General features: G+C 46.3%; 2 protein-coding genes across 5 annotated transcripts in view; both read right to left on the minus strand.

Annotated features, from left to right (window-relative positions):
- Positions 1 to 4,374, minus strand: UBE2C (ubiquitin conjugating enzyme E2 C). Of its 3 annotated transcripts, none has more exons than XM_032142236.2 (6): positions 4,196 to 4,374; positions 3,532 to 3,559; positions 2,295 to 2,381; positions 1,332 to 1,536; positions 1,164 to 1,223; positions 1 to 242 (listed from the first exon to the last, which is right to left on the minus strand). In XM_032142236.2, exons 1-6 carry the CDS (start codon positions 4,294 to 4,296, stop codon positions 184 to 186), a joined length of 540 nt encoding a protein of 179 aa, XP_031998127.1. In that variant the 5' UTR covers positions 4,297 to 4,374; the 3' UTR covers positions 1 to 183. The 3 variants fall into 3 exon arrangements, with proteins under 3 accessions (XP_031998127.1, XP_031998128.1, XP_031998129.1); XM_032142237.2 differs by lacking the exon at positions 1,332 to 1,536 and adding an exon at positions 1,537 to 1,687; XM_032142238.2 differs by lacking the exons at positions 1,332 to 1,536; positions 2,295 to 2,381 and adding an exon at positions 1,537 to 1,687.
- A 1,187-nt stretch (positions 4,375 to 5,561) lies between these two features.
- The window catches only part of DNTTIP1 (deoxynucleotidyltransferase terminal interacting protein 1), a 20,307-nt gene continuing 3,392 nt past the window's right edge, over positions 5,562 to 22,476 (minus strand). For both annotated transcript variants that reach the window (XM_032142228.2, XM_058432817.1), the window contains exons 4-13: positions 22,017 to 22,115; positions 16,319 to 16,387; positions 16,002 to 16,058; positions 15,402 to 15,460; positions 14,084 to 14,129; positions 12,275 to 12,333; positions 12,113 to 12,173; positions 7,772 to 7,843; positions 6,049 to 6,104; positions 5,562 to 5,932 (exon numbers count right to left, since the gene is read on the minus strand). In XM_032142228.2, the coding sequence (XP_031998119.1) occupies positions 5,794 to 5,932; positions 6,049 to 6,104; positions 7,772 to 7,843; positions 12,113 to 12,173; positions 12,275 to 12,333; positions 14,084 to 14,129; positions 15,402 to 15,460; positions 16,002 to 16,058; positions 16,319 to 16,387; positions 22,017 to 22,115 (717 nt within the window). In that variant the 3' untranslated portion in view covers positions 5,562 to 5,793. The remainder of the gene's footprint in view (positions 5,933 to 6,048; positions 6,105 to 7,771; positions 7,844 to 12,112; positions 12,174 to 12,274; positions 12,334 to 14,083; positions 14,130 to 15,401; positions 15,461 to 16,001; positions 16,059 to 16,318; positions 16,388 to 22,016; positions 22,116 to 22,476) is intronic.

A 22,476-nucleotide genomic window follows, 5' to 3' on the forward strand; every position in this document is an offset into this window, starting at 1 on the left:
TTGTCTAAAAAAGGACAAAAATGCATTTATTTAATATACATCACAAGGGCTCAACCGAGGCTTAATTTAAAAGACAAAAACAAAACAAAAATACCACAGCTCAAGATACAGAGATCACAAAAAGGACAGACCATCTAAGGAAAAATTAAAAAGACAACACAAGGACAGGCTGGGCAGCCTGGGTCAGGGCTCCTGGCTGGTGACCTGCTTTGAGTAGGTTTCTTGCAGGTACTTCTTAAAAGCTGGAAGAGAACAGGCAGGTCTCAGTGAGTGATGGAGACAGGATGAGTTAATCTTTACTATTTATTATTTTTGAGATGGAGTCTCACTCTGTTGACCAAGCTGGACTGCAATAGCATGATGTCTGCTCACTGCAACCTCTGCTTCCTAGATTCAAGTGATTCTCTTGCCTCAGCCTCCCGAGTAGCTGGGACTACAGGTGCCTACCACCATACCTGGTTAATTTTTTTTGTATTTAGTAGAGACGGGGTTTCACCATGTTGGCCAGGCTGGTCTCAAACTCCTGACCTCATGTGATCCACCCACCTCGGCCTCCTCAAGTGCTGGGATTACAGGCATGAGCCACTGTGCCTGGCCCAGGATGAATTAATTGAGGTGGGCAAGAGGCAGCTGGACCAGGGATGCAAAGGTCGGAGGAGGTGCAGGAGGGGCTGGTTTCCCAGCCCGGCATTCTCCCTGCACTGCCCATCCAGGTAGCTCTCCTAGAAGGGCTTGCTTCCAGTGAGACTGGAGGGCACAGGCAAGGCACTCTACTAAGCAACCTCTTAACCTGCATTAATACAGAAGGGGTTAATCCCACCTTCCCCCTTTTTGAGACAGGGTCTCACTCTGTTGTCGAGGGTGGAGAGCAGTGTTGTGATCATAGTCCACTGTAACCTCGAATTCCTGGCCTCAAGCTATCCTGCCTTGGTCTCCCCAGTAATTTCCCAAAATTATTTATAGCCAAAAATTTTTATTCTGCTATAAAACAATTGCTATTTCATAGCAAATAGGAGCACTGGGGCAGAAGCAGAAGTGGGTTGCTACCAACAATCCACCCTGTCCCAACCAACCCAGTCCCAAGTCACTGGGCTCCTTTTGTTTGAGGGAGCCTTTGAAGGTTGGAGGAGGGATCACCCTGGGCTCAAGGACTGAGGACTCACCTGTGGGGTTTTTCCAGAGCTCGGCAGCATGCGTGTTCAAGGGACTATCAATGTTGGGTTCTGTGGGTGGAGAGAAAGAGAAGGTCAAGGGGGTAGAAGAGGCTGACCCCAGGGAGTCCTGACAGGTTCCCAAGTTGCATGGAGGGGAGGGGTGGTCTCTAAAGTCACCTCCTAGAAGGCTCTGGATGGAGAGCAGAATGGTCCTGACGTCATACAGGGCAGACCACTTTTCCTTCAGGATGTCCAGGCATATGTTACCCTGGGTGTCCACGTTGGGGTGATAGCAGGGCGTGAGAAACTTCACCGTGGGTGCATTGTAAGGGTAGCCACTGGGGAACTCTAGCGAGAGCTTATACCTCAGGTCTTCATATACCTGGCATTTGGAGAAACAGACGCAGAGTAAGCTCCAGCAGCAGCCTCATATCCCAACCCAAGCCCCATGCAAGGGGCTTGCTAGAATCTTGAGTTTCTCTGGGAGTGGACAGTAGACAAACTGTTGAGCTGGTTCTGATGCTCCCTACTGCCTTTTTAAAAAGCTTTTTTAGTTTAGTTTTTATTTTAGAGATAGGGTTTCACCATGTTGCCCAGGCCAGTCTCGAACTCCTGGACTCATGTGATCTGCCTGCCTCAGCCTCCCAAAGTGCTGGAATTACAGGTGTGAGCCACCGTGCCTAGCCTGATGCTTTCCTCTTACCTGGTGGAGACATCAGTGATTCTTTGGTCTAAGGATTGTAAATTGGCATCCTGTGCTTAGTTCAATTAGAATATTAGTTGCTAATATGTAAAAATTAGGAGATTTGGCACAGATTTGGACTTCTGACTCATCTTAAACCTGATCTGCAGCAGTGGGAAGCTGCCTTCTTGAGATCTGTGCCCTCCTATTGGCCAAAGTCCTCACTTCATCTATTTCCTTGCTGTCTGTCCCTCTGTAAACATCAAAGATAGACAGCCCTGCTTTAAACCCACCCTCTTATTGCACAGATGGAAAGAACAAGGCCACATGGCTCAGAGAATGTGAACAGTCAAAGGAGGAGTGTCTTGCTCCATCAAAGGCTTGAAGCAGAGCTCGCACTTGGATCTCACCTCCCACCTTTCCTCAGACTCACTCACCCATCCCAGCCCTACACTTACTGTTCCAGCTGCTCCATGGATGGTCCCTACCCATTTGAAAAGGTTGTCTGATTCAGGGAAGGCAGAAATCCCTTTATCGCCAGACATCTGGGGAGAAAACACATTTGCTGGAATGTGGAGTACACTTTTGGGCATAGCAAAGGTCAATGGGTGAGCTTTCCCCTTAATCATATATATACACATACATATATATGTGTGTATATATATGTATGTATATACGTATGTATATGTATATATGTATGTATGTATATATATATATGAGATATAGATGGGGTTATCCCATCTCTACTAAAAAAATATATATTCACACACACACACACACACACACACATATATATATATAGAGAGAGAGAGAGAGAGAGAGATAGAGAGACAGAGACAGACACACACACTCTCTCTGTCGCCCAGGCTGGAGTACAATGGTGCGCTCGGCTCACCGCCTCTGTCTTGGAGAGAGAGAGAGAGACAGAGACAGACACACACACACACTCTCTCTGTTGCCCAGGCTGGAGTGCAGTGGTGCGCTCGGCTCACCGCAACCTCTGTCTTGGGGAGAGAGGGAGAGAGAGAGAGAGAGACAGACAGACAGACACACACACACACTCTCTCTGTGGCCCAGGCTGGAGTGCAGTGGTGCGCTTGCCACCGCAACCTCTGTCTCCACGGTTCAAATGATTCTCGTGCCTCAGCCTCCCGAGTAGCTGAAATTACAGGCATGCACCACCATGCCTGGATAATTTTTATATTTTTAATAGAGACGGGGTTTTGCAATGTTGGCCAGGCTGGTCTCGAACTCCTGATCTCAAGTGATCCGCCCACCTTAGCCCCCCAAAGTGTTGGGATTATAAGGTGTGAGCTACCTCGCCCAGCCTCCCCTTAATCTCATCACTCTGATCCAAAATAAAGCAACCAAATTCATAGGCTAGAAATACCAAGAAGAGTGTGGAGTTGGGTGTGGGTAAAGCTTGGTTGGGGCTAGGAAGTAGGGACACACTGGACAGGGAGGGTCTTGTATGACTTCAGGGAAGTGTTTTAGAGATAACTTCGTGTTGGGGGATGGAATTGGGAGGAGGGACTGCTGGAAGAAATGGTGTAGGTGGGGTGTATGAACTTCTTCCCAGGAGGGAGCAAATTACATTTATATTTTACCCCTATGTCTAGCAAAAAAGCTGACGGAAGAAAGGAGGCTACTGAAAATTGGATGAAAGGCTGGGGTTCTGGGCACTTAGTCACTCACCATGAGGGTCATCAGCTCCTGCTGTAGCCTGCAAAAAGAGTATTCGGGGTTATCTGGGAGTCCGGATGGGCCAGGCCTCCATGGTGCATCTTCTCCCACCTGAATCTTAGGGGGAGCCGTCATGGAGGCGCCCTACATCACCAAGGTCAGGCTCAGCTCAGGGTACACTCACCAGATCCACAGACGATCCTAGCGAGTCCTCACCCTCCCTAATTTCAGACTCTCTCGGGATGATTCTGGCATGTTCTTAATTCCCCAGGCTTTGGCGTCTCTTCCTTGCCTGACTCAACTTCTCCCTTCCCTTGTCACTGCCAAGTCACGAGGGTCCTTGCGCGTCTTCATCTAGGCCCACCCGAGAAGGAGCCTGGCAGCGCCCCTACCCTCCCATTCTCCTTCGGGAGAGTCTCAAAGAGCGGTCTGAGCTCCTGGCGTGTCCCCCATCTCTCAAATCTCACCCGAGCAAGGAGGCGGGAGTCCCGGAAGTCTCCGCCCTCGGCCCCCATGCCCAGGGGAATGCCAGGCCCCGAGCTCCTGGCGTGTTCTCCTGCACCCGCAGATCTCCTGCTCCAGGAGGTGGCGGCGGGGGGGGTCCTAGAAATCTTTGCTCTGGGTACCAATGCCTAGGGCATAGCAGGCCCGGCGAGTGGTACGCCGCATCACTCACCTTTTGCCCACGGGACCCCGGGCGGCGCCCCCGCTCGGCTCAGCTCCTTTACGGGCGGCGGCGACGCTAGTGGCGGCTGGGTCGCGGTTTTGGGAAGCCATCCGGGCGGCGTTGGCAGAGAGACAGGAACTCGGAGAACACGACTGCAACTGCAGGGCTGCGGGCCCGCCCGCCCGCGTTTGAATTGTAACCCTCTGGGAGCGTCGACCAATCAGCGGTTCGCTTGGGTTTGATCCAGCCAATGGGACGCTCCGGAGCGCTCTGTTGCTGCGCCACTGCTAGACCTACCCACTGGCGCACCGCTATTGGGTGGCAGGATCCCGCTTCTGACAGCCGACTGGTAGACGAGGCTGCCATTAACTAACGAATCCGTAGCGGATTGGTGGCCTTTGGAAAACGCTAACCATTAAAGGGCCAAGAAAACGTCTACATGGGATGAACCCCCTCCTTAAGGCTACACGCGTTACTCCGCGTGGGAACACCCGGCACGCCCAGCCTTGATTCGATTTTCCTCGGGCAGGGAGTACCTCCAATCCTGCAGCACTGGTACTCTCCCCCCATTATAATCGTCTGGGCACCTTTGCTGCGTCCTAAGTATCTGAAAATTCCAGCGAGGGGAAAAACTAAAGGCTGATGGCCAGAGCAGCAGACTCCCTATTAGAAAACATAGGTTCATACATCTCCGCAGAGATAACAGAAAAAAAAAAAAAAGACAACATTGGTTCAGGCCGGGTGCAGTGGCTCACGTCTGTAACCCCAAACACTTTGGAAGGCCCAGGCAGGAGAATTGCTTGAACCCAGGAGTTCGAGACCAGCTTGAGCAACAAGATAGGGAGCCCTGTCTCTACTTAAAAAAGAAAAAAAAAAAAAAAAAAAAAAAAGGCTGGTGAGGTGGCACGAGCCTGTAGTCCTAGCTACTGGCGAGGCTGAGGCTGGAGAATCGCTTGAGCCAGAGGCTGCAGTCTAGCCTGGGCAACAGAGCAAGACTGTCTTCAAACAAACAAAAACCCCAATAACACAGGTTCATATCCTGCATATCCTACCTCCCCAGTGGGTAGTGTGTGACCTTGGGGCGGGTCCTTTAGTATCTTAACCTGTAAAATGGGAGCAATAAAAGCCAACTCTATTTTTCATATGATCTGTCATCAAACTCCATTGCATTCTGCCATGTCCTTACATTAGCTGGGTAAGGAAACTACAAAAAGGCAAAGGGAAGACGGGCAAGGTACATGGTGCTCCCAGGTTGGTCTCATCAAGCCTGGCTCTATACTGTTATGGGTGAGGGTTATCTCGTCCTTTTTTCCTACACCCACTTCTAGAGCCCTTGATGTTCTGTCAACTCCCGCAAGGTAGAGGGCACAGCAGGTTCACCATCTGTGTTTATTACAAACTGTTTAATTGTTTCTTATCCCAATAACTTTACAAATATAGAATCACATGCTAGTCTGGGGGTGCTGTGCAGTAAGTCACTACAAACTCGCTCAGGCACAGCTTAATGCCGCTGAGATCCATCTAGGAGCAGTCCCAGCGGTGGCCTCAGCCATGTGAGGAAGAGTGCTTTGGGGGAGGGCTGCCAAGTGTGGCCAGGGGACCTGGCCTCAGGTCTGTGGAGGTGCTTCAACAGCACGATGCTCATTCTCTGTCCGTAGTGTCTCCATATACTTTCTCATCTTCTCCACCATCCAGGAGGGTAGGACAAAGGATTTCAATTCCTCTAGCTTCAGATCCAGGCATCCTCTGGAACAGACATTGAAGAGAGAAGTTGGGGGAAGTGAGTATGTAGGCCCTGCCTCATTCTAGGGGCTACTTTGAGGAAGGGAGAGGAGAAAGGGCAGGAGACCCACTGGTTTTACCTGTAGTCATCACTGGCCGCAAGGTCCCGGATGTCCTCCTCGATGAGGAGGTAGGCCTGAGGCAGGAGCAAGGGAGAGTGGTCATTGCCTGATTCATTTCACTCCAACTCAGTAACACTTGATTAAACATCTGCTTAATGTAAGGCCTGCTACTAGGTGGAAGCAGGGGATGCGGTTTACAATTTAGTACGGAAGAGTAAGTGGGGAGGGATGGGAATGGTTCCTTGAGATAATCTTTTACTAAAGTAGATGCTTCATGGATGGGAGAGTAGGGACTGGTGACTTATTTATAGCCTTCTCTTTTAAAAAAGGACCCATTTCTCTCTTGAATGGTGTGGTGAAAATTAAAAATAAATAAATAAATAAATAAAAGGGATCCACCATTGCTCCTACGCCTTTTGGTTAAGATCAAGTGTACGAAAGGACCCAAGGTGGGTTATAACAAAATGGCAAGAAAGCCAGCAAAATATACATGGAAACAGGAAATCAGGAAGAGGAAACCATGTGCTCCCTCTGAGGACAAAGATAACTTGGTTTTGAACTTTGTGGCAAAATGGAAAACATGATAAACTGCTCTGCTGTCTAGTAATTGGCCCGTATTGTACTGGGGCCTGTAGAAATGCTTTGTCACAATGCCTCGGTCTACAGTGGGTGAGGGCCCTTTTGTGAACTTAACACATAGGTCTTCTGTGGGAGACTTTCTAATGTTAGGGTCAGGAATAATTGTGTATTCCTTGAGTAATTTGTCTACATCTTATGGGCACTATGAACCATAACAGATCAGGTGTCCATGAGTGGGGCCTACAGCTGAATTTGCCAACATCTGTAGAAGTGCACAGGTCTCCCAGGTCAGCAATATAAAAAAACACTTTTTTTTTGTTTTCAAGAACTAGTTTTACTGGTGGCTTAATTTTAGGTCCTGCCCCCATCCCCTACCATCTATTTCTTATTTATGTAATGTTGCATTTTATGTACATGGAGCTTACCTGAAATCTTTTTTGAAGTAAAGCATAGGCATAAATAGAGTAGTAAAATAAAATAAAAGGTAGCTCTCACTGCCAGAAAGGAGATGGTATATCAGTTTGTAAGGCACTTAGATTCTAAAAGGAGCAGTACCTGTGGTGGGAGTGAGTGAGTCCTCAGGTGGGGGACATTGTGTGTGATGGACAAAGCCCTCAGCAATAGTTTTTGAACACATGCAATGATGATTTTCCTAAGGTTGCTGTTTCATATGATCTGAGAACTCTTTAAGTAGAGGTACATCTGGAAGGGGCTGCCAGGTATGCAAACACATTTCATTGCTAACTCCTACTGACAAGGGTTGCTGCCTCGAGTACCGTGTTGAGAAAAGATTCTATAGCTGTGTCTGGTGGAAGAGTGATCAATGAGTGAAATCTATCAGTGGGTGCAGTAGTGGGGAAAAGTAGTACTGTGTGTCTTATAACTGTTATTCCCATGGACAGCTAATAATATCCAAATATGTGATCTTGGAGGCATGAGGTGAAAGTGTGAGGGGGCGGAAGGGAGACCTAGGGATAGGGAAGGGAACCTGAAGATTACAATTTGCTTTTCAGCATGAAGAAATAGGCCTTATAAGTCTCTCTTCTCACACATTGGTCAGGCTTTGGGAGTCAGATTTGGAGGTAGGCTGTCACCCACAGCCAAAATCCTGGTTCCCAGGTGGGGTGGGTCACTGGCAGTGGCACAAATGAATAGTGCTTACCATCTTGCCCCCTGTTGCCCGCATGTGATGCTGCTCAGCCAGCCAGTGCTTGTCCTGTGGGTCAGCTGCATACTGTAAGGGATGAAGTTGTAACAGAATTAGCCTCGGGTAAGGGGCTATTCTCATTTGGTCTCAAAGCATACTCTTGGCCAGTTGAGCAGTTCTTACCAAAAGTCCTTGTCTCCTAGCGTGGTGGATTTAGAGGGCTCGCTAATCTCTTCAGAGAAAGCTGAACCAAGCCCAAAGGGCAGACCATGGGACCCAATTCCCAGAGACTTAGTATACTCCCAATCTCCACCCCCTTCTCAAAACAAAGCACCCCGGGCAACTGGTGGGACTGATAACTATTATTTTAGAGCTTCCTCTTTTAAAAAATGATCGGAGGTGACTTATAACGTCTGTAATTATTATGGTGACCATAATAAAACAAAAATCAGGACACCTCATGTACTGTCGGACGCATAATAGCATCATGGTTAAGAACTCAGTTTTGGAGTTACAAATAAGGTTGGTTGGTTTATTGATTGATTGAGACGGAGTTTCACTCTTGTTGCCCAGACTGGAGTGCAATGGCATGATCTTGGTTCATCGCAACCTCCACCTCCTGGGTTCAAGTGATTCTCCTGCTTCAGCCTCCCAAGTAGCTGGCACTACAGGCATGCGCCACCACGCCCGGCTAATTTTGTATTTTTAGTAGAGATGGGGTTTCTCCATGTTGTTCAGGCTGGTCTTGAACTCCTGACCTCAGGTGATCTGCCTACCTTGGGCTCCCAAAGTGCTGGGATTATAGGCGTGAACCCCCGTGCCTGGCTGTTTATTTATTTATTGAGATGAAGTCTCACTCTGTTGTTCAGGCTAGAGTGCAGTGGCATGATCTTGGCTCACCGCAACCTCTGCCTCCTGGGTTCAAGCTATTCTTCTGCTTCAGCCTTGAGTATCTGGGATTACAGGCATGTGCCAACACACTCAGCTGATTTTTGTATTTTTAGTAGACATGGGGTTTTGCCATGTTGGTCAGGCTGGTTTTGAACTCCTGGCCTCAACTGATCCACCCACTCAGTCTCCCAAAGTGTTGGGATTACAGGTATGAGCCACTGTGCTCAGCCCAAATAAGGCTTAAATTCTGGTTTCTAGGTTGGGCGCCTAGAAACCAGAATTTAAGCGCCTTAAAAAAAAAAAATCGAGGAGTGAAGAGAAACTTATATTTTTTTGAGATGGAGTATTGCTCTGTCGCCCAGGTTGGAGTGCAGTGGTGTGATCTCGGCTCACTGCAACCTCTGCCTCCTGGGTTTAGGCAATTCTCCTGCCTCAGCCTCCCGAGTAGAGTAGCTAGGACTACAGGAGTGCACCACCATGCCTGGCTAATTTTTGTACTTTTAGTAGGGATGGGGTTTCGCCATGTTGGCCAGGCTGGTCTTGAACTCCTGACCTCAGGTGACCCACCCGCCTTGGGCTCCCAAAGTGCTGGGATTACAGGCATGAGTCACTGCACCTGGCTGAGAAACTGTTTTGCTCTCTACTACCTCCTGTGTATCGTCTGAATCTTTTTACAACGGGAATAGGTTTATGTATTATTTCTATAATCAAAACGTTTAAAAAAGGAAAAGAATTTGAATAATGCCTTCTGAAGGACAGAAAAATGGGCAAAAGATATAACAGGCAGCTTACAGAAGAAATACAAATAGATCCTAAATGACTGAAAAGATACTTATAATCACTAATAGAGAATTGTAAAGTTGGGCCAGGTGCAGTGGCTCATGTCTATAATCCCAGCACTTTGGGAGGCTGAGGCTGTGGATCATCTGAGCTCAGGAGTTCGAGACCAGCCTGGCCAACATGGTGAAAACTCATCTCTACTAAAAATATAAAAATTAGCTGGGCGTGGTGGGTGCCTGTAATCCCAGCTACTCGGGAGGCTGAGTCAGAAGAATTGCTTGAACCTGGGAGATGGAGGTTGCAGTGTGCCGAGATCGTGCTACAGCACTGCAGCCTGTGTGACAGAGGGACACTCTGTCCCATTTAAAGAAAAAAAAAAAAAGAATTGTAAAGTGAAACAACAGAAGAATTTTCCTTCCAGTTATTGGACTGGAAAGATTACAATGAGAAGTAATAACCACTGGTAATGAGAGTGTGGGTTGGGAGTTTATTACAAATGGTGGATTTTAGAATTGGGAAACTATGCTAATAATGATTAACACTTATTGAGCCCTTACTATGTGCCAGGCCTTATGCTGAGTGCTTTACTACAGTCTCTGTTAGTTAACCTTAAAAGGTTGATCTAGGGCTGGGCGCCATGGCTCACGTCTGTAATCCCAGCACTTTGGGAGGCCAAGGAGGGTGGATCACGAGGTCAGGAGTTTTGAGACCAGCCTGGCCAAGATGGTGAAACCCCATCTCTACTAAAAATACAAAAATTAGCCGGGTGTGGTGGTGGGCACCTGTAATCCCAGCTACCCAGGAGGCTGAGGCAGAGAATTGCTTGAACCTGGGAGGTGGAGGTTGCGGTGAGCTGAGATTGCGCCACTGCACTCCAGCCTGGGTGACAGAGCAAGACTCCGTCTCAGAAAAAAAAAAAATGGTTGGTCTATCACTATTCTCATTTTATACAGGACAAAAACAGACTCAGAAATGTGGATCAATTCCCAGACTTGAGCTAGTTAAAAAAAAGAAAAAAGAAAAAGAAATGTGGAGCCATTTGTTCAAGTTCATGCAGCTAGTAAACTAATGGAACCAGGCCTGAAGCCATACTTTAAACCACACTGAAGTGGGAATTCAAAGTAGGTCCAAGGGCATATTGATTTTGAGGATGATACAAACAAAGCTGTTGGAGGACGTGGATCTTAAAGAACAGTCAGGCAGATAAGGGTGGGAGAGAAAGGCCACCCGGGTAATGGGAATAGCAAGAGTGACGACACTAAGAGCGGAAAACGAAGGAGCCACTGGGCAAACTGTTTAAGTGTTGGGACTCGAGGATATCAGACTGGAGAAGAAGCGTGAGCAGGTATGCCTTTCAAAGAACTTGAAAACTTGCACAGAATGTGGTAGAGAAAGCCCGTGATTCTGGGATCCCACAGGGCTGTGCAGTTCTAGTAAGAGGTGCCAAGCCTTACGTATAAGTGCAAAAAACCATGCATGGAACACATATGCACTGCTATTCTTCTAATCTACTTCGATGCTCTCGTAACTGATAAAATACAAAATCATCTAAGAGGGTGAGTGAGTTTATGATTTCCTCCATTATTCCTTCAAACAGTGGGGACCAAAACATAGCTGCTCTCAGGAAAGGAGTACCCTCTTTGAAAAGGCACAGGACCCTGCCTTGCTCCAAACTCTATTTTTTTTTTTTTTTTTGAGATGGAGTTTTGCTCTGTCGCCCAGGCTGGAGTGCAATGGTGCGATCTTGGCTCACTGCAACCTCTGCCTCCTGGGTTTAAGCAATTCTCCTGCCTCAGCCTCCCGAATAGCTGAGACAACAGGCATGCACCATCATGCCCAGCTAATTTTTGTATTTTTAGTAGAGACAGGGTTTCTCCATATTGGTCAGGCTGGTCTCGAACTCCCGACTTCAGGTGATCCGCCCGCCTCGGCCTCCCAAAGTGCTGGGATTACAGGCGTGAGCCACTGTGCCCGGCCCCAGAGTTATTTTAAAATGCAAACGTGAGGGCAGTGTGATCTCGGCTCACCACAACCTCCGCCTCCTGGGTTCAAGCGATTCTCCTGCCTCAGCCTCCCGAGTAGCTGGAATTATAGGCATGAGCCACCATGCCTAGCTAATTTTGTATTTTTAGTAGAGACAGGGTTTCTCCATGTTGGTCAGGCTGGTCTCGAACTCCTGACTTCAGGCGATCCGCCCGCCTTGGCCTCCCAAAGTGCTAGGATTACAAGCGTGACCTCACGCGTCTGGCCCAAACTCTAATTTACAGACAACCAAATATGGTAGTGGTTAAGAGCTCAGGCTTTGGTGAGGACAGACCTGGGTTTGAATCCTGACTCACCACTTCTAGCTGAATAACTGTGGGCAAGTCACTCAGCCTTTCTCAACCTCTGATTGTTTCAAATTTGTGAAATAAGGATGGCAAAACTTATTTTTTAAGATAATATAAGTATGGTATTTAAAACTGTGTTTGGTGCCCAATAAACATGCAGGCAAAGTAGCTGTTATTACTGAGGCACAGAGGTGTTGAGTAAATCATGAAAGGTAAAGGTGAATGGCAGAGGCGCAACTAGAACCCAGATGTCCCAACTCCAAGATCAGTGTTTGTTCTAAGCTTCTCTGTGCTGAGTGGAGTTCCCAGTCTACTCCCAATGCAATGGCCTGCTTTCCTCCCAGCAGTCACCTACCTTAAAGAGGTGTGGGTGCTTGATGTAGATTCTTCCTCTGGTGCCCCCCATCCCCAGGGCTCTGAAAAGTAAAAGCCAAGTGGTCAAGATTCCAGAAAGTGTAGTCCTACTAGTGAACTCCTGAGCTGTTTCCTCAATCAGTGCCAAAGCTCTTAAACTTACTTGTTGGCTCGAGATCCCAACACAAAGGTAGTAGATTCATTCAGGCGAGCTGGGTCCCACTGTGCAAAAAATAGAGAAGCTGGTGAGGGTGAAATTTAATCTGATGGGTAGGACAGAAACACTCCTCCCCCTGCCCTTTTCTAACCCTTCCCTTGTCTATTATTTAATCAACAGTTTACCCAAGACACTGAGTACTCACAATATGCTAGGCCCTGTCTGTGCTAGATACTGGGGATAAAGAGATGAGTAAGATACAGTCTCTGTTTTCTAGGATGCCACCGACATATGTACAGATAATTACACCATTATGCGATGAGGCAATGACACAAGTGAGTGCAGGGTCTAAGGGCTGCCGAGGGGAGGGTACAGCCAGGAAGGCTTCCTTAGAGAGGCATTTCCCAAGTTAATTCTGAAAGGGTGAGCACAAGTTGGGGTAAAGGGGGTCAGGAACAAGGGCATTCCAGACAGGGGGCAGCATGAGCAAAGACAGGTGAGAGGCAGCTTGGCCTGCTGGAGAAACTACTAGTAATTCTGTGCTGCTAACAGAGAGAGTACAAATTAGGGAGTGGCAACTGATGGGGCTAGAGAGAGAAACACAGAGGAGTTGGAGGTCTTAGGAGGTTATGTTCAGGGGAATGTATTTTATTTCTTCTGTAGGCAATGGAGAATCGCTGAAGGCCTCTAAACAAGGAGTGAGAGTCAGATTTACTTTAAAGATACCTGAGTTTTCTAGCAATGTAGATAATGGATTTGAAGGGGCAAGACTATAGGCAGGGAGAGCAGTTTAGAGGCTGCTGTGATAAAGCATTGGAAAGCTGCTAAGGGCCTGAGCTAGGGCAGCAGTAAGGATGAAGAGAAGGAAGTAGGAACTGCAACATATTTAAGAGGAAGAATTGTCCAGGACTTGACTGGATGTAGGGAGGTGAGGAAGAGGATGGAGGAGGCAAAGATGATTAAGATAAAGAATGTAAAGAAGGGCTGTGAGGAAAGATTCTAATTTCATGTTTGGATATACTGAATCTGAAATGCCTATGAAACATCCAGCAGAGTGGTCAAGCAGATAGTAAGATACACAAGTTTTAAAGTAGAAAGAGAGGCATGGGATGGACAAAGAGGTATGGGAGTTTTAGAACATGGTGGTCCCTGAAACCAGAAGAGTATATGATTTAGATTATCCAGAGAGTTACTTTAGATGGAGAAGTGGGCCAAGGAGAGAATTTATATAAGTCACTGCTGAGGAAGAACTCAGGAGACAGAGGGAGGCAACAGAGGCTAATGGTTGAGAGCACAGACTCTGGTGTCAGCGGGTCTTGGGTTTGAGACTCAGCTTGATTACTTACGAGTTATGTGACTTTGGGCAAGTCTTAAGTGCATTAAGTGTATAAGACAACTGAATAAAATAATTTATGACCACAGGGAAGCTGGCAGAAAAGGAAACGCCTCATTTATAGAATGGTTCACAGAATTGATCTCATAAGTTTGTTATAAAGATTAAATGAGATAGTCTACACAAAAGATTTAGGGCACTGCCCATTACATACTAAGTATTGAATCAGTATTAGTGACCACTAGCTCCTATAAGGAGAAGGCTTCAGCAAAGACTCAAGCCCTCTCTGTTTTGCCTCTAACTCTAATTCCTACACAGGATCCTCTCTGAGGCCAGTGTGGCTGGAGGTGGAGAGGGGGAGATGGCTCTGGAATGGTGTGCATGCACCCTTCGCCCCCTGCCCCTTTCCCTCATGGTGGGTCCTAGAGATAGTGGTATTATCTCCTGGGATCGTGATCTCTGCCATGCTCACATAATCATACCTTAGGGCCTTCTCGGCGAATTGGTTCACAGGATTTTGGTTTCCATCTGCTTGGAAGGAAAGAATAAAAGGTGAATTCTCCAAGGTGAGACCTAGGACTAAATGCTGGCTTGCTGGTGGTGGTAGGAGTTCCTCACACACTCTCACTTTAGCCCCGGACATCCTCCTTTGTGATGACACATTAGAGGAGGAACAAAGGGAAAAAAGCACTAGACTAGAAGCCATTCTAGCCTAGCTCTGCTCTTACATAGTGGCATGAGCAACTCCAAGAACCTCTGAGTGGCAGTTTTCTAATCTGTCAAAAGAGACAGAAACAGCAACTGCCCTACCTGTCTTGTGTTTGTGAGGAATAAAACTGTTTTGTGTAGGAGACACATCTAAGGTATGACAGTTAATACTATTCCATCTGCTAAGCCAGCTGTTCCAAACTAACCCCACGCCCCTGAACCAGACCAGTGTGGCTTTATTTGATTTAAATACTGGGCTCCCATGTAAAGTTTTGTTTGAAAAAGATTCTGCTGCTTCAGAATTTTTTTAAAAAGTGGGGCTGGGGGTGGGTTGAGGGGGAAGGAGGGATGAACAGGCAGAACACAGAGGATTTTTAGGGCACTGGAAGCACTCAGTGTGATACTAGAATGGTGGATGCCTGTCACTATGCATTTGTCTAAGTTTATGTACAACACCAAGAGTGAACCCTCATGGAAACTTGCACTCTGAGGATCAAGACAAGTCAAAGTAGGCTCATCAAATGTAACAAATGTACCACTCTGGTACCTGATGTTGATAATGGGGGAGGCTGTGCATGTGTAGGGTCAGGGAGTATATGGGATATATCTGTACCTTCCTCTCAATTTTGCTGTGAACCTAAAACTGCTCTAAAAAAAAAAGTTAAGTCTTAAAAAATATATATATTTGAAAATGACCATCTTGGAGGCAATGTTAACTATATGACATTAGGCAAGTAATTCTGAGTCTGTTCTTTATCTGAAAAATTAATTATATCTTCTTTAGAGGGTGGCTATAAAGATTAAAAGGTAAAGTATGTAACGTATTTAGACCAGTTATAAGCATCCAATATATACTAACAATGACAAACTTCTGGAGTTTAATCAAGCTGGGCCAAACTGTTCAGGGGGTAAAACAATTTCCTCCTCACTACCCTCCTTCCTCACCCCTCAAACCAGGGTAACCCCCCTCCACGATGACTTAAGCTGATGGATCTGATTTTGACAGGCACAGAACCCTGGCCTCTTTTCCTTCAGGGCCCCTCTCTCTGTCTGCTCCCCTATGCTCTCACCACACTGTTGGTCCCTACTCACACCATGCCGGCGGCTGCCCGGTCGCTTGACAGGATGTGTCCAGGAGGCCGTCCTTTCCTCTGCCACAAAAAACAGCTGTCAGAGGTCTGACCCTGTGGTTACTCCCCATACCCCACTGGCAGGTCCAGGGTCACTTGGCAGAGATGGTTTTCCAAAGAGATCAAATTATGTTTGACAGGGACAGGGAGAAAAATTGCCTTGCATACCTAGGAAGGCTCAAAAGGGCTTTGAGGAAGCCCAGTACCTTGTGGAGTGAAAAGCCTTTTTTGAGAGACAGGGTCTGACTCTGTTACTCAGCCTGGAGTGCAGTGGCATGATCATAGCTCACTACAGCCTTGAACTCCTGGGCTCAAGTGATCCTCCCACTGCAGCCTCTCATGTAGCTAGGACGACAGAAATGTGCCAGCATGCCTGCCTAATTTTTTTTTTTTATTTTAGAGACAGGGTCTCACTATGTTACCCAGACTGGTCTCAAAACTCCTGAGCCCAAGTGATCCTCCCCGCTTGGCCTCCCAAAGTGTTGGGATTACAGGTGTGAGCCACCACACCTGGCCTGACAAGCCTTTTTTCAGCCAGAAAACAAAACAAGAAATGGTTTACCTTTTTAGGAAGGGGGCTTCCTCGATGGGCACATTCTTCTTCTGCCTGACGGCCACGCTAAAAGAAAAGGGAAGGGAGTCAGTGGAAGGCCAGTGCCTGGGAGTTACAGGTCCTCTGGAGTTGCAGAAGACAGAGCCCTGGACTACAGCTCTCCAGCCCCGCTCTGACCCAGGCCAAAGAAGCCCATCCAGCATGATGCTCTGTGGACCTGGTCCTACAAATGGAAGTACATGAAACCTCCAGGGCCCACATATTTCACTTGCCTCCCAGCCTGAAGGACCTCCTGCTCCAATACCCCAGAACACAGTGACTCTGACCTTTATTCCTGGAAGCTCATGGGTCAATCTGGGTATTACTTTTTCTCCATCTGAAAATAGCAGTTTAGCCTGAAGGGAAAAAGACCAAGTGTTACCAGTCACTATTTTGGTGGGTAAGCACACCCTAACTACTTCCTTTTTTTTTTTGAGACAGAGTCTCGCTCTGTTGCTCAGGCTGAGTGCAGCAGCACCATCTTGGCTCACTGCAACCTCCGTCTCCTGGGTTCAAGTGATTCTCATGCCTCAGCCTCCAAAGTAGCTGGGACTACAGGGGTGCGCCACCATACCCATCTAATTTTTGTATTTTTAGAAGAGATAGGATTTCACCATGTTGGACAGGCTGGTCTCGAACTCCTGACCTCAAGTGATCTGCCCACTTCCAAAATATATATATATATATATTTTTTTTTTTTTGGAGATGGAGTTTCACTCTTGTCGCCCAGGCTGGAGTGCAGTGGTGCTATCTCAGCTCACTGCAACCTCTGCCTCCTGGGTTCAAGCGATTCTCCTGCCTCAGCCTCCCGAGTAGCTGGGAATACAGGTATGTGCCACCACGCCTGGCTAATTTTTGTATTTTTATTGGAAACGGGGTTTCACCATGTTGGTCAGGCTGGTCTCGTACTCTTAACCTCAGGTGATCCACCTGCCTTGGCCTCCCAAAGTGCTGCGATTACAGGCATGAGCCACCACGCCCAGCCACATATGTATATATATTTATATGCATAGAAACAGATATCTATTTTTTAAAAAACTTGAATGATCATAGCTGAAAAAATTTAAAAATGTAAAAAAGCAAAATAAGAAAAACCTGGAATCTCATTAAACTACTGTTAATGTTTCAATGTAAATTCTTCCTTGCTTTTCCCATGTAAATACATACTATATGTTTTTTCAAACTAAATACATTAGTATAACACATATTCCTCAGTAAGCTGCTGTTTTTCTTTTTTTTTTTTTTGAGATGGAATCTCGCTCTGTTGCCCAGACTGGAGTACAGTGGTGCGATCTTGGCTGACTGCAATCTCTGCCTCCCAGGTTCAAGCAGTTCTCCTGCCTCTGCCTCCTGAGTAGCTGGGATTACAGGCATGCCACCACGCCCAGCTAATTTTTTTTTTTTTTTTTGTATTTTTAGTAGAGATGGGGTTTTATCACGTTGGCCAGGCTAGTCTCAAACTTCTGACCTCGTGATCTGCCTGCCTCAGCCTCCCAAAGTGTTGGGATTACAGGCGTGAGCCAGTGCACCTGACCTGCTGTTTTTCTTTTAATAAATATTGAGTACCTAGGACCTAAGTGCTATGGACACGGCAGTAACTAGGACAAGCTCTTGTGGAGCTTATAGTTTGTGGGTGATCTGGATAATACGCACAGAAACAAACAAGGTAACTGTGGATCATGATAGATGCTGTGAGAAAAAAAGAAAAAACCCAGGCAGATGTGACAGAGAACCACCAGAGGGGGAGGGCTACTTTGAGGGAATGGCCAGGGAAGGCCTTGGTGAGAAGGTGGCCTCTGAGGTTGAGATGTGAAGGACGCTGTAAAAAAAGCTGGGCAGAAGTGTTTCAGCAGCAGGGAGGAGTGCAGAAGCTCAAAGGTGGGAACACCTGGCTCATTTGAGGAAGAAAAGGATGGAATGGGCAGAGGGCAGATGGTGCATGTGCAGGAACATTGCAGCAGGTGGAGAATTGGGTTCACCTGACCTCTGCCGGTGGCATTTGACAGTGCTGAGGGCTCCCCCTTCTGGAAACACTCTTTTCTACAGGCTCCTGTGGCCACACTTGCCCTTCTACTTCTCTGGCCATTCTTTCTTAGCCTTCTTTGCTGGCTTTTCCTCCTCAATCTGGTTCTTTTCCCTCTATTCTCTCTCATTACATATTCTATCTTTTCCTCCTCAATCTGGTTCTTTTCCCTCTATTCTCTCTCATTACATATTCTATCTGCTCTCACCTCACAGCTTCAATTAATATCTATAACCCGTAACTCCATAATTCAGCTGTAGACAAAAGGTTATCCTCTTAGCTCTGGACTTATATACCATATAGTCTGCCCCATGTCTATGCTTGGATGGCTCAAAGCTGCTAATCCATAATTGGATTCATGTTCTCCTCCTCCAAACTTTGTCCGTTTTCACTGAAGGGTAATCAAGTCTCAATGTGTAATTATGCATACATTTGTTGGTAATCTAATTCATACCTGTCTGCTTAAGTAGGCTGTTAAGTTCTATTAGAGCAGGAAGCTTGTTTGTTCATTTATCATTTGTTTGTTCCTTCATTTACTCAATAATTCAGCAAACTCTGTACACATACTAAGAGTCATATTCCAGGGCTGGGAATACAGTGGTGAACAAGATTAGGCCTCAACTCTTGTAAAGCTCAAGATTTTAGCAGAGGTAGGAGTGTGAGGGGAAGACCTCTCTGATATTTCAACTAAGATCTGAAGAAAAGAAGGAGCCGGCTTTATAGGGTTAAGGGTAGAGTACTTCAGGTACTAAGAACAGCAAGTGAAATGGCCTAAGCTTGTGCTGGAGGAGCAGAAAGGAGTTCAGAATGGCCAGAGTATAGTCATTAAAAAAGAGGTGAGATGAAATGAAGTTAAAGAAGCAGGCAGAAGCCAGTCAAGGGTGGGCTCTGTGGGTCATGGTAAGGCATATTTTTTTTTATTACACTTTAAGTTTTAGGGTACATGTGCACAACGTGCAGGTTTGTTACATATGTATACATGTGCATGTTGGTGTGCTGCACCCAGTAACTCGTCATTTAACATTAGGTATATCTCCTAATGCTATCCCTCCCCCCTTCCCCCACCCCACAACAGGCCCCGGTGTCTGATATTCCCCTTCCTGTGTCCATGTGTTCTCACTGTTCAATTCCCACCTATGAGTGAGAACATGCAATGTTTGGTTTTCTGTTCTTGTGTTAGTTTGCTGAAAATGATGGTTTCCAGCTTCATCCATGTCCCTACAAAGGACATGAACTCATCCTTTTTTATGGCTGCATAGTATTCCATGGTGTATATGTGCCACATTTTCTTAATCCAGTCTATCATTGTTGGACATTTGGCTTGGTTCCAAGTCTTTGCTATTGTGAATAGTGCCTCAATAAACATACGTGTGCATGTGTCTTTATAGCAGCATGATTTATAGTCCTTTGGGTACATACCCAGTAATGGGATGGCTGGGTCAAATGGTATTGCTAGTTCTAGATCCCTGAGGAATCTCCACACTGACTTCCACAATGGTTGAACTAGTTTACAGTCCCACCAACAGTGTAAAAGTGTTCCTATTTCTCCACATCCTCTCCAGCACCTGTTGTTTCCTGACTTTTTAATGATCACCATTCTAACTGGTGTAAGATGGTATCTCATTGTGGTTTTGATTTGCATTTCTCTGATGGCCAGTGATGATGAGCATTTTTTCATGTGTCTTTTGGCTGCATAAATGTCTTCTTTTGAGGAGTGTCTGTTCATGTCCTTTGCCCACTTGTTGATGGGGTTTTTTGTTTTTTTCTTGTAAATTTGTTTGAGTTCATTGTATATTCTGGGTATTAGCCCTTTGTCAGATGAGTAGATTCAAAAATTTTCTCCCATTCTGTAGGTTGCCTGTTTACTCTGATGGTAGTTTCTTTTGCCATGCAGAAGCTCTTTAGTTTAATTAGATCCCATTTGTCAATTTTGGCTTTTGTTGCCATTGCTTTTGGTGTTTTAGACATGAAGTCCTTGCCCATGCCTATGTCCTGAATGGTATTGCCTAGGTTTTCTTCTAGGGTTTTTATGGTTTTAGGTCTAACATTTAAGTCTTTAATCCGTCTTGAATTAATTTTTGTATAAGGTGCAAGGAAGGGATCCAGTTTTGGCTTTCTACATATGGCTAGCCAGTTTTCCCAGCAGGATCATGGTAAGGCATTAAGACTTTATTCTCCCTGCAACAAGAAAGTCACTGAAGGGTTTTTAAAATGGGGAGCGACATGATCTAATTCATCTTTAAGAGATCAGTCTGGCTGCTGTGAGAAGCTGGCTGCTGTGGAACTGGGTAATGGTGAATGTAACTCTGGACTGAGATATAAATGTGTGAATTATGAGCAGCTGAATTGGCTTCCAAGCCACAGGACTAGATGAAAACACCTATGAAAACAGTGAGCCATGAAAGAGAAGGGGTTTGAGGACTGAACTTGGGAAGGCACCAAGTTAGAGGCAGGGGGTGAGGGAGAAGAGTAGGCAATGAGGTTGGAGCAAAGTCAAGGCACTCAAGCCAACAGAGGAGCGTTCCAAGAAACACGAAATGATCCACTGTGACAGATGTCACTGAGAAGCTGAGTAGGTTGAGGAGAGTTAGGGACCAGAGGGTTTGACAACACGGAAGTTACTAGTGACCCCGACAAGAGGGGTTCCAGTGAAGTAGTGGGAACTGAAGCGAAAACAAAGTGAACAGAATGAACGGGAGGTGAGAAAGTGAGCCAGCGACTATTGGCGACCTTTCCTGATGTCTCCCTATAAAATGGTGATGCCAACAATTGCTCCTACTAACAGCAGCTGACACATGTAAACAGGTTCTCTACTATCTTGGGAACAGTCATTTATAGACCTGATGTCACGCCTCCTGACCACACCAGAGAGGCAGGGAGGCAGCAGGATGCTCATCCCCATGATACCAAATGGGGCCGTGATAACTTGATCCACCAAGTACCCGCAAGGGTAAGAGAGATCTTAGCTATTCTAATTATTGTGTGTCTTAAGCCATTTCTTTCTTTCTTTTTTTTTTTTTGCTTTGCTTTTAAAAATTTTTTTCTAGCTCTATTGATGTATAATGGATAAACACAAATGGTATATATTCAAGGTGTACAATGTGATGAATTGACATACATATACATAGTGAAATGATTACCACAATGAAATCAATCAACACATCCACCACTACCATTTTGTGTGTGTGGACACTTAAGATCTACGGTCTTAGCAAATTTCAAGTAAACAATAGAGATAAACTATAGTCACCATGCTGTACATCAGATTGCCCAGAACTTGTTCGTCTTATAACTGAAAGTTTGTACCCTTTGATTAACATCCCCCCACTTCTCCCCTCCAGCTACTGCGATTTTACTCTCTGCTTCTATGAGTTTGCTAAGCCACAATTTCTTCATCTGTAAAATAGTAATTAAAATATATCTTCTGTACATGGTTTCTTCTGAGACATAAAAAAATAATGCATTTACCCTGGTACCTGACATATAGTAGCTACTTCCCTTCCCTTCCCTGTCAGCAACAGCCTCAAGCCTATCTCGATATGTGGCTTGCTAGGCATTCCCCAAAATACCACTGATGACAAGATCATATTTCTTTTTTTGTTTGTTTTTGAGACAGTCTTGCCCTTTCACCCAGGCTGGAGTGTAGTGGTGCCATCTCGGCTCACTGTAACCTCCGTCTCCCGGGTTCAAGAGATTCTTGTGCCTATGGCTCCCAAGCAGCTAGGATTATAGGCGTGCGCCACCATGCCCAGCTAATTTTCGTATTGTTTGTAGAGATGGGGTTTAGCCATGTTACCCAAGCTGGTCTCAAACTCCTGGCCTTCAGTGATCTGCCCACCTTGGCCTCCCACAGTCCTGGGATTACACGTGTGAGCCACCACATCCGGCTTAAGATTACATTTCTTATCAGAGGCTTGAGAGCTAAACCTTGTGCCTGCATCTCTTGTCCCCTTTGGTCTCACCTGCTCCAGGCAGCTCCGACAGGCTTCCTGGATCAGCTGCTCTGTGTCCACCTCTTCCCCAACATTGTCTCGCACGTTCAGTGCTGCCTTCTGGAAGAACTAGGGGAGCACAACAGAGGACAAGGTCAGAGTCCTGTTAATGTGCATCAACCTGAAGGAAACTGAATATAAAATAAGTTTTTATCCTAGCCTCATACAGAAGGGAAAAGTGATTATGAGCAAGGCTTTGGGATCAGCCAGATTTAGATTCACATTTCAGGCTCAACCTCCTCCCTTTATTCCCCCTCTTAAGGATATAATCGTGGAGGTGCCCTACAGACTGAGGTGTAAACAGTGCCAAAAATCAGGCCGGGCGCGGTGGCTCATGCCTGTAATCCCAGCACTTTGGGAGGCCGAGGTGGGCGAGATTGAGTAACACGGTGAAACCCCGTTTCTACTAAAAATACAAAAAATTAGCCGG

This window comes from Hylobates moloch, unplaced genomic scaffold (genome assembly GCF_009828535.3).
Source record: "Hylobates moloch isolate HMO894 unplaced genomic scaffold, HMol_V3 SCAFFOLD_21, whole genome shotgun sequence".
In the NCBI taxonomy this organism is placed as follows: Eukaryota; Metazoa; Chordata; class Mammalia; order Primates; family Hylobatidae; genus Hylobates; species Hylobates moloch.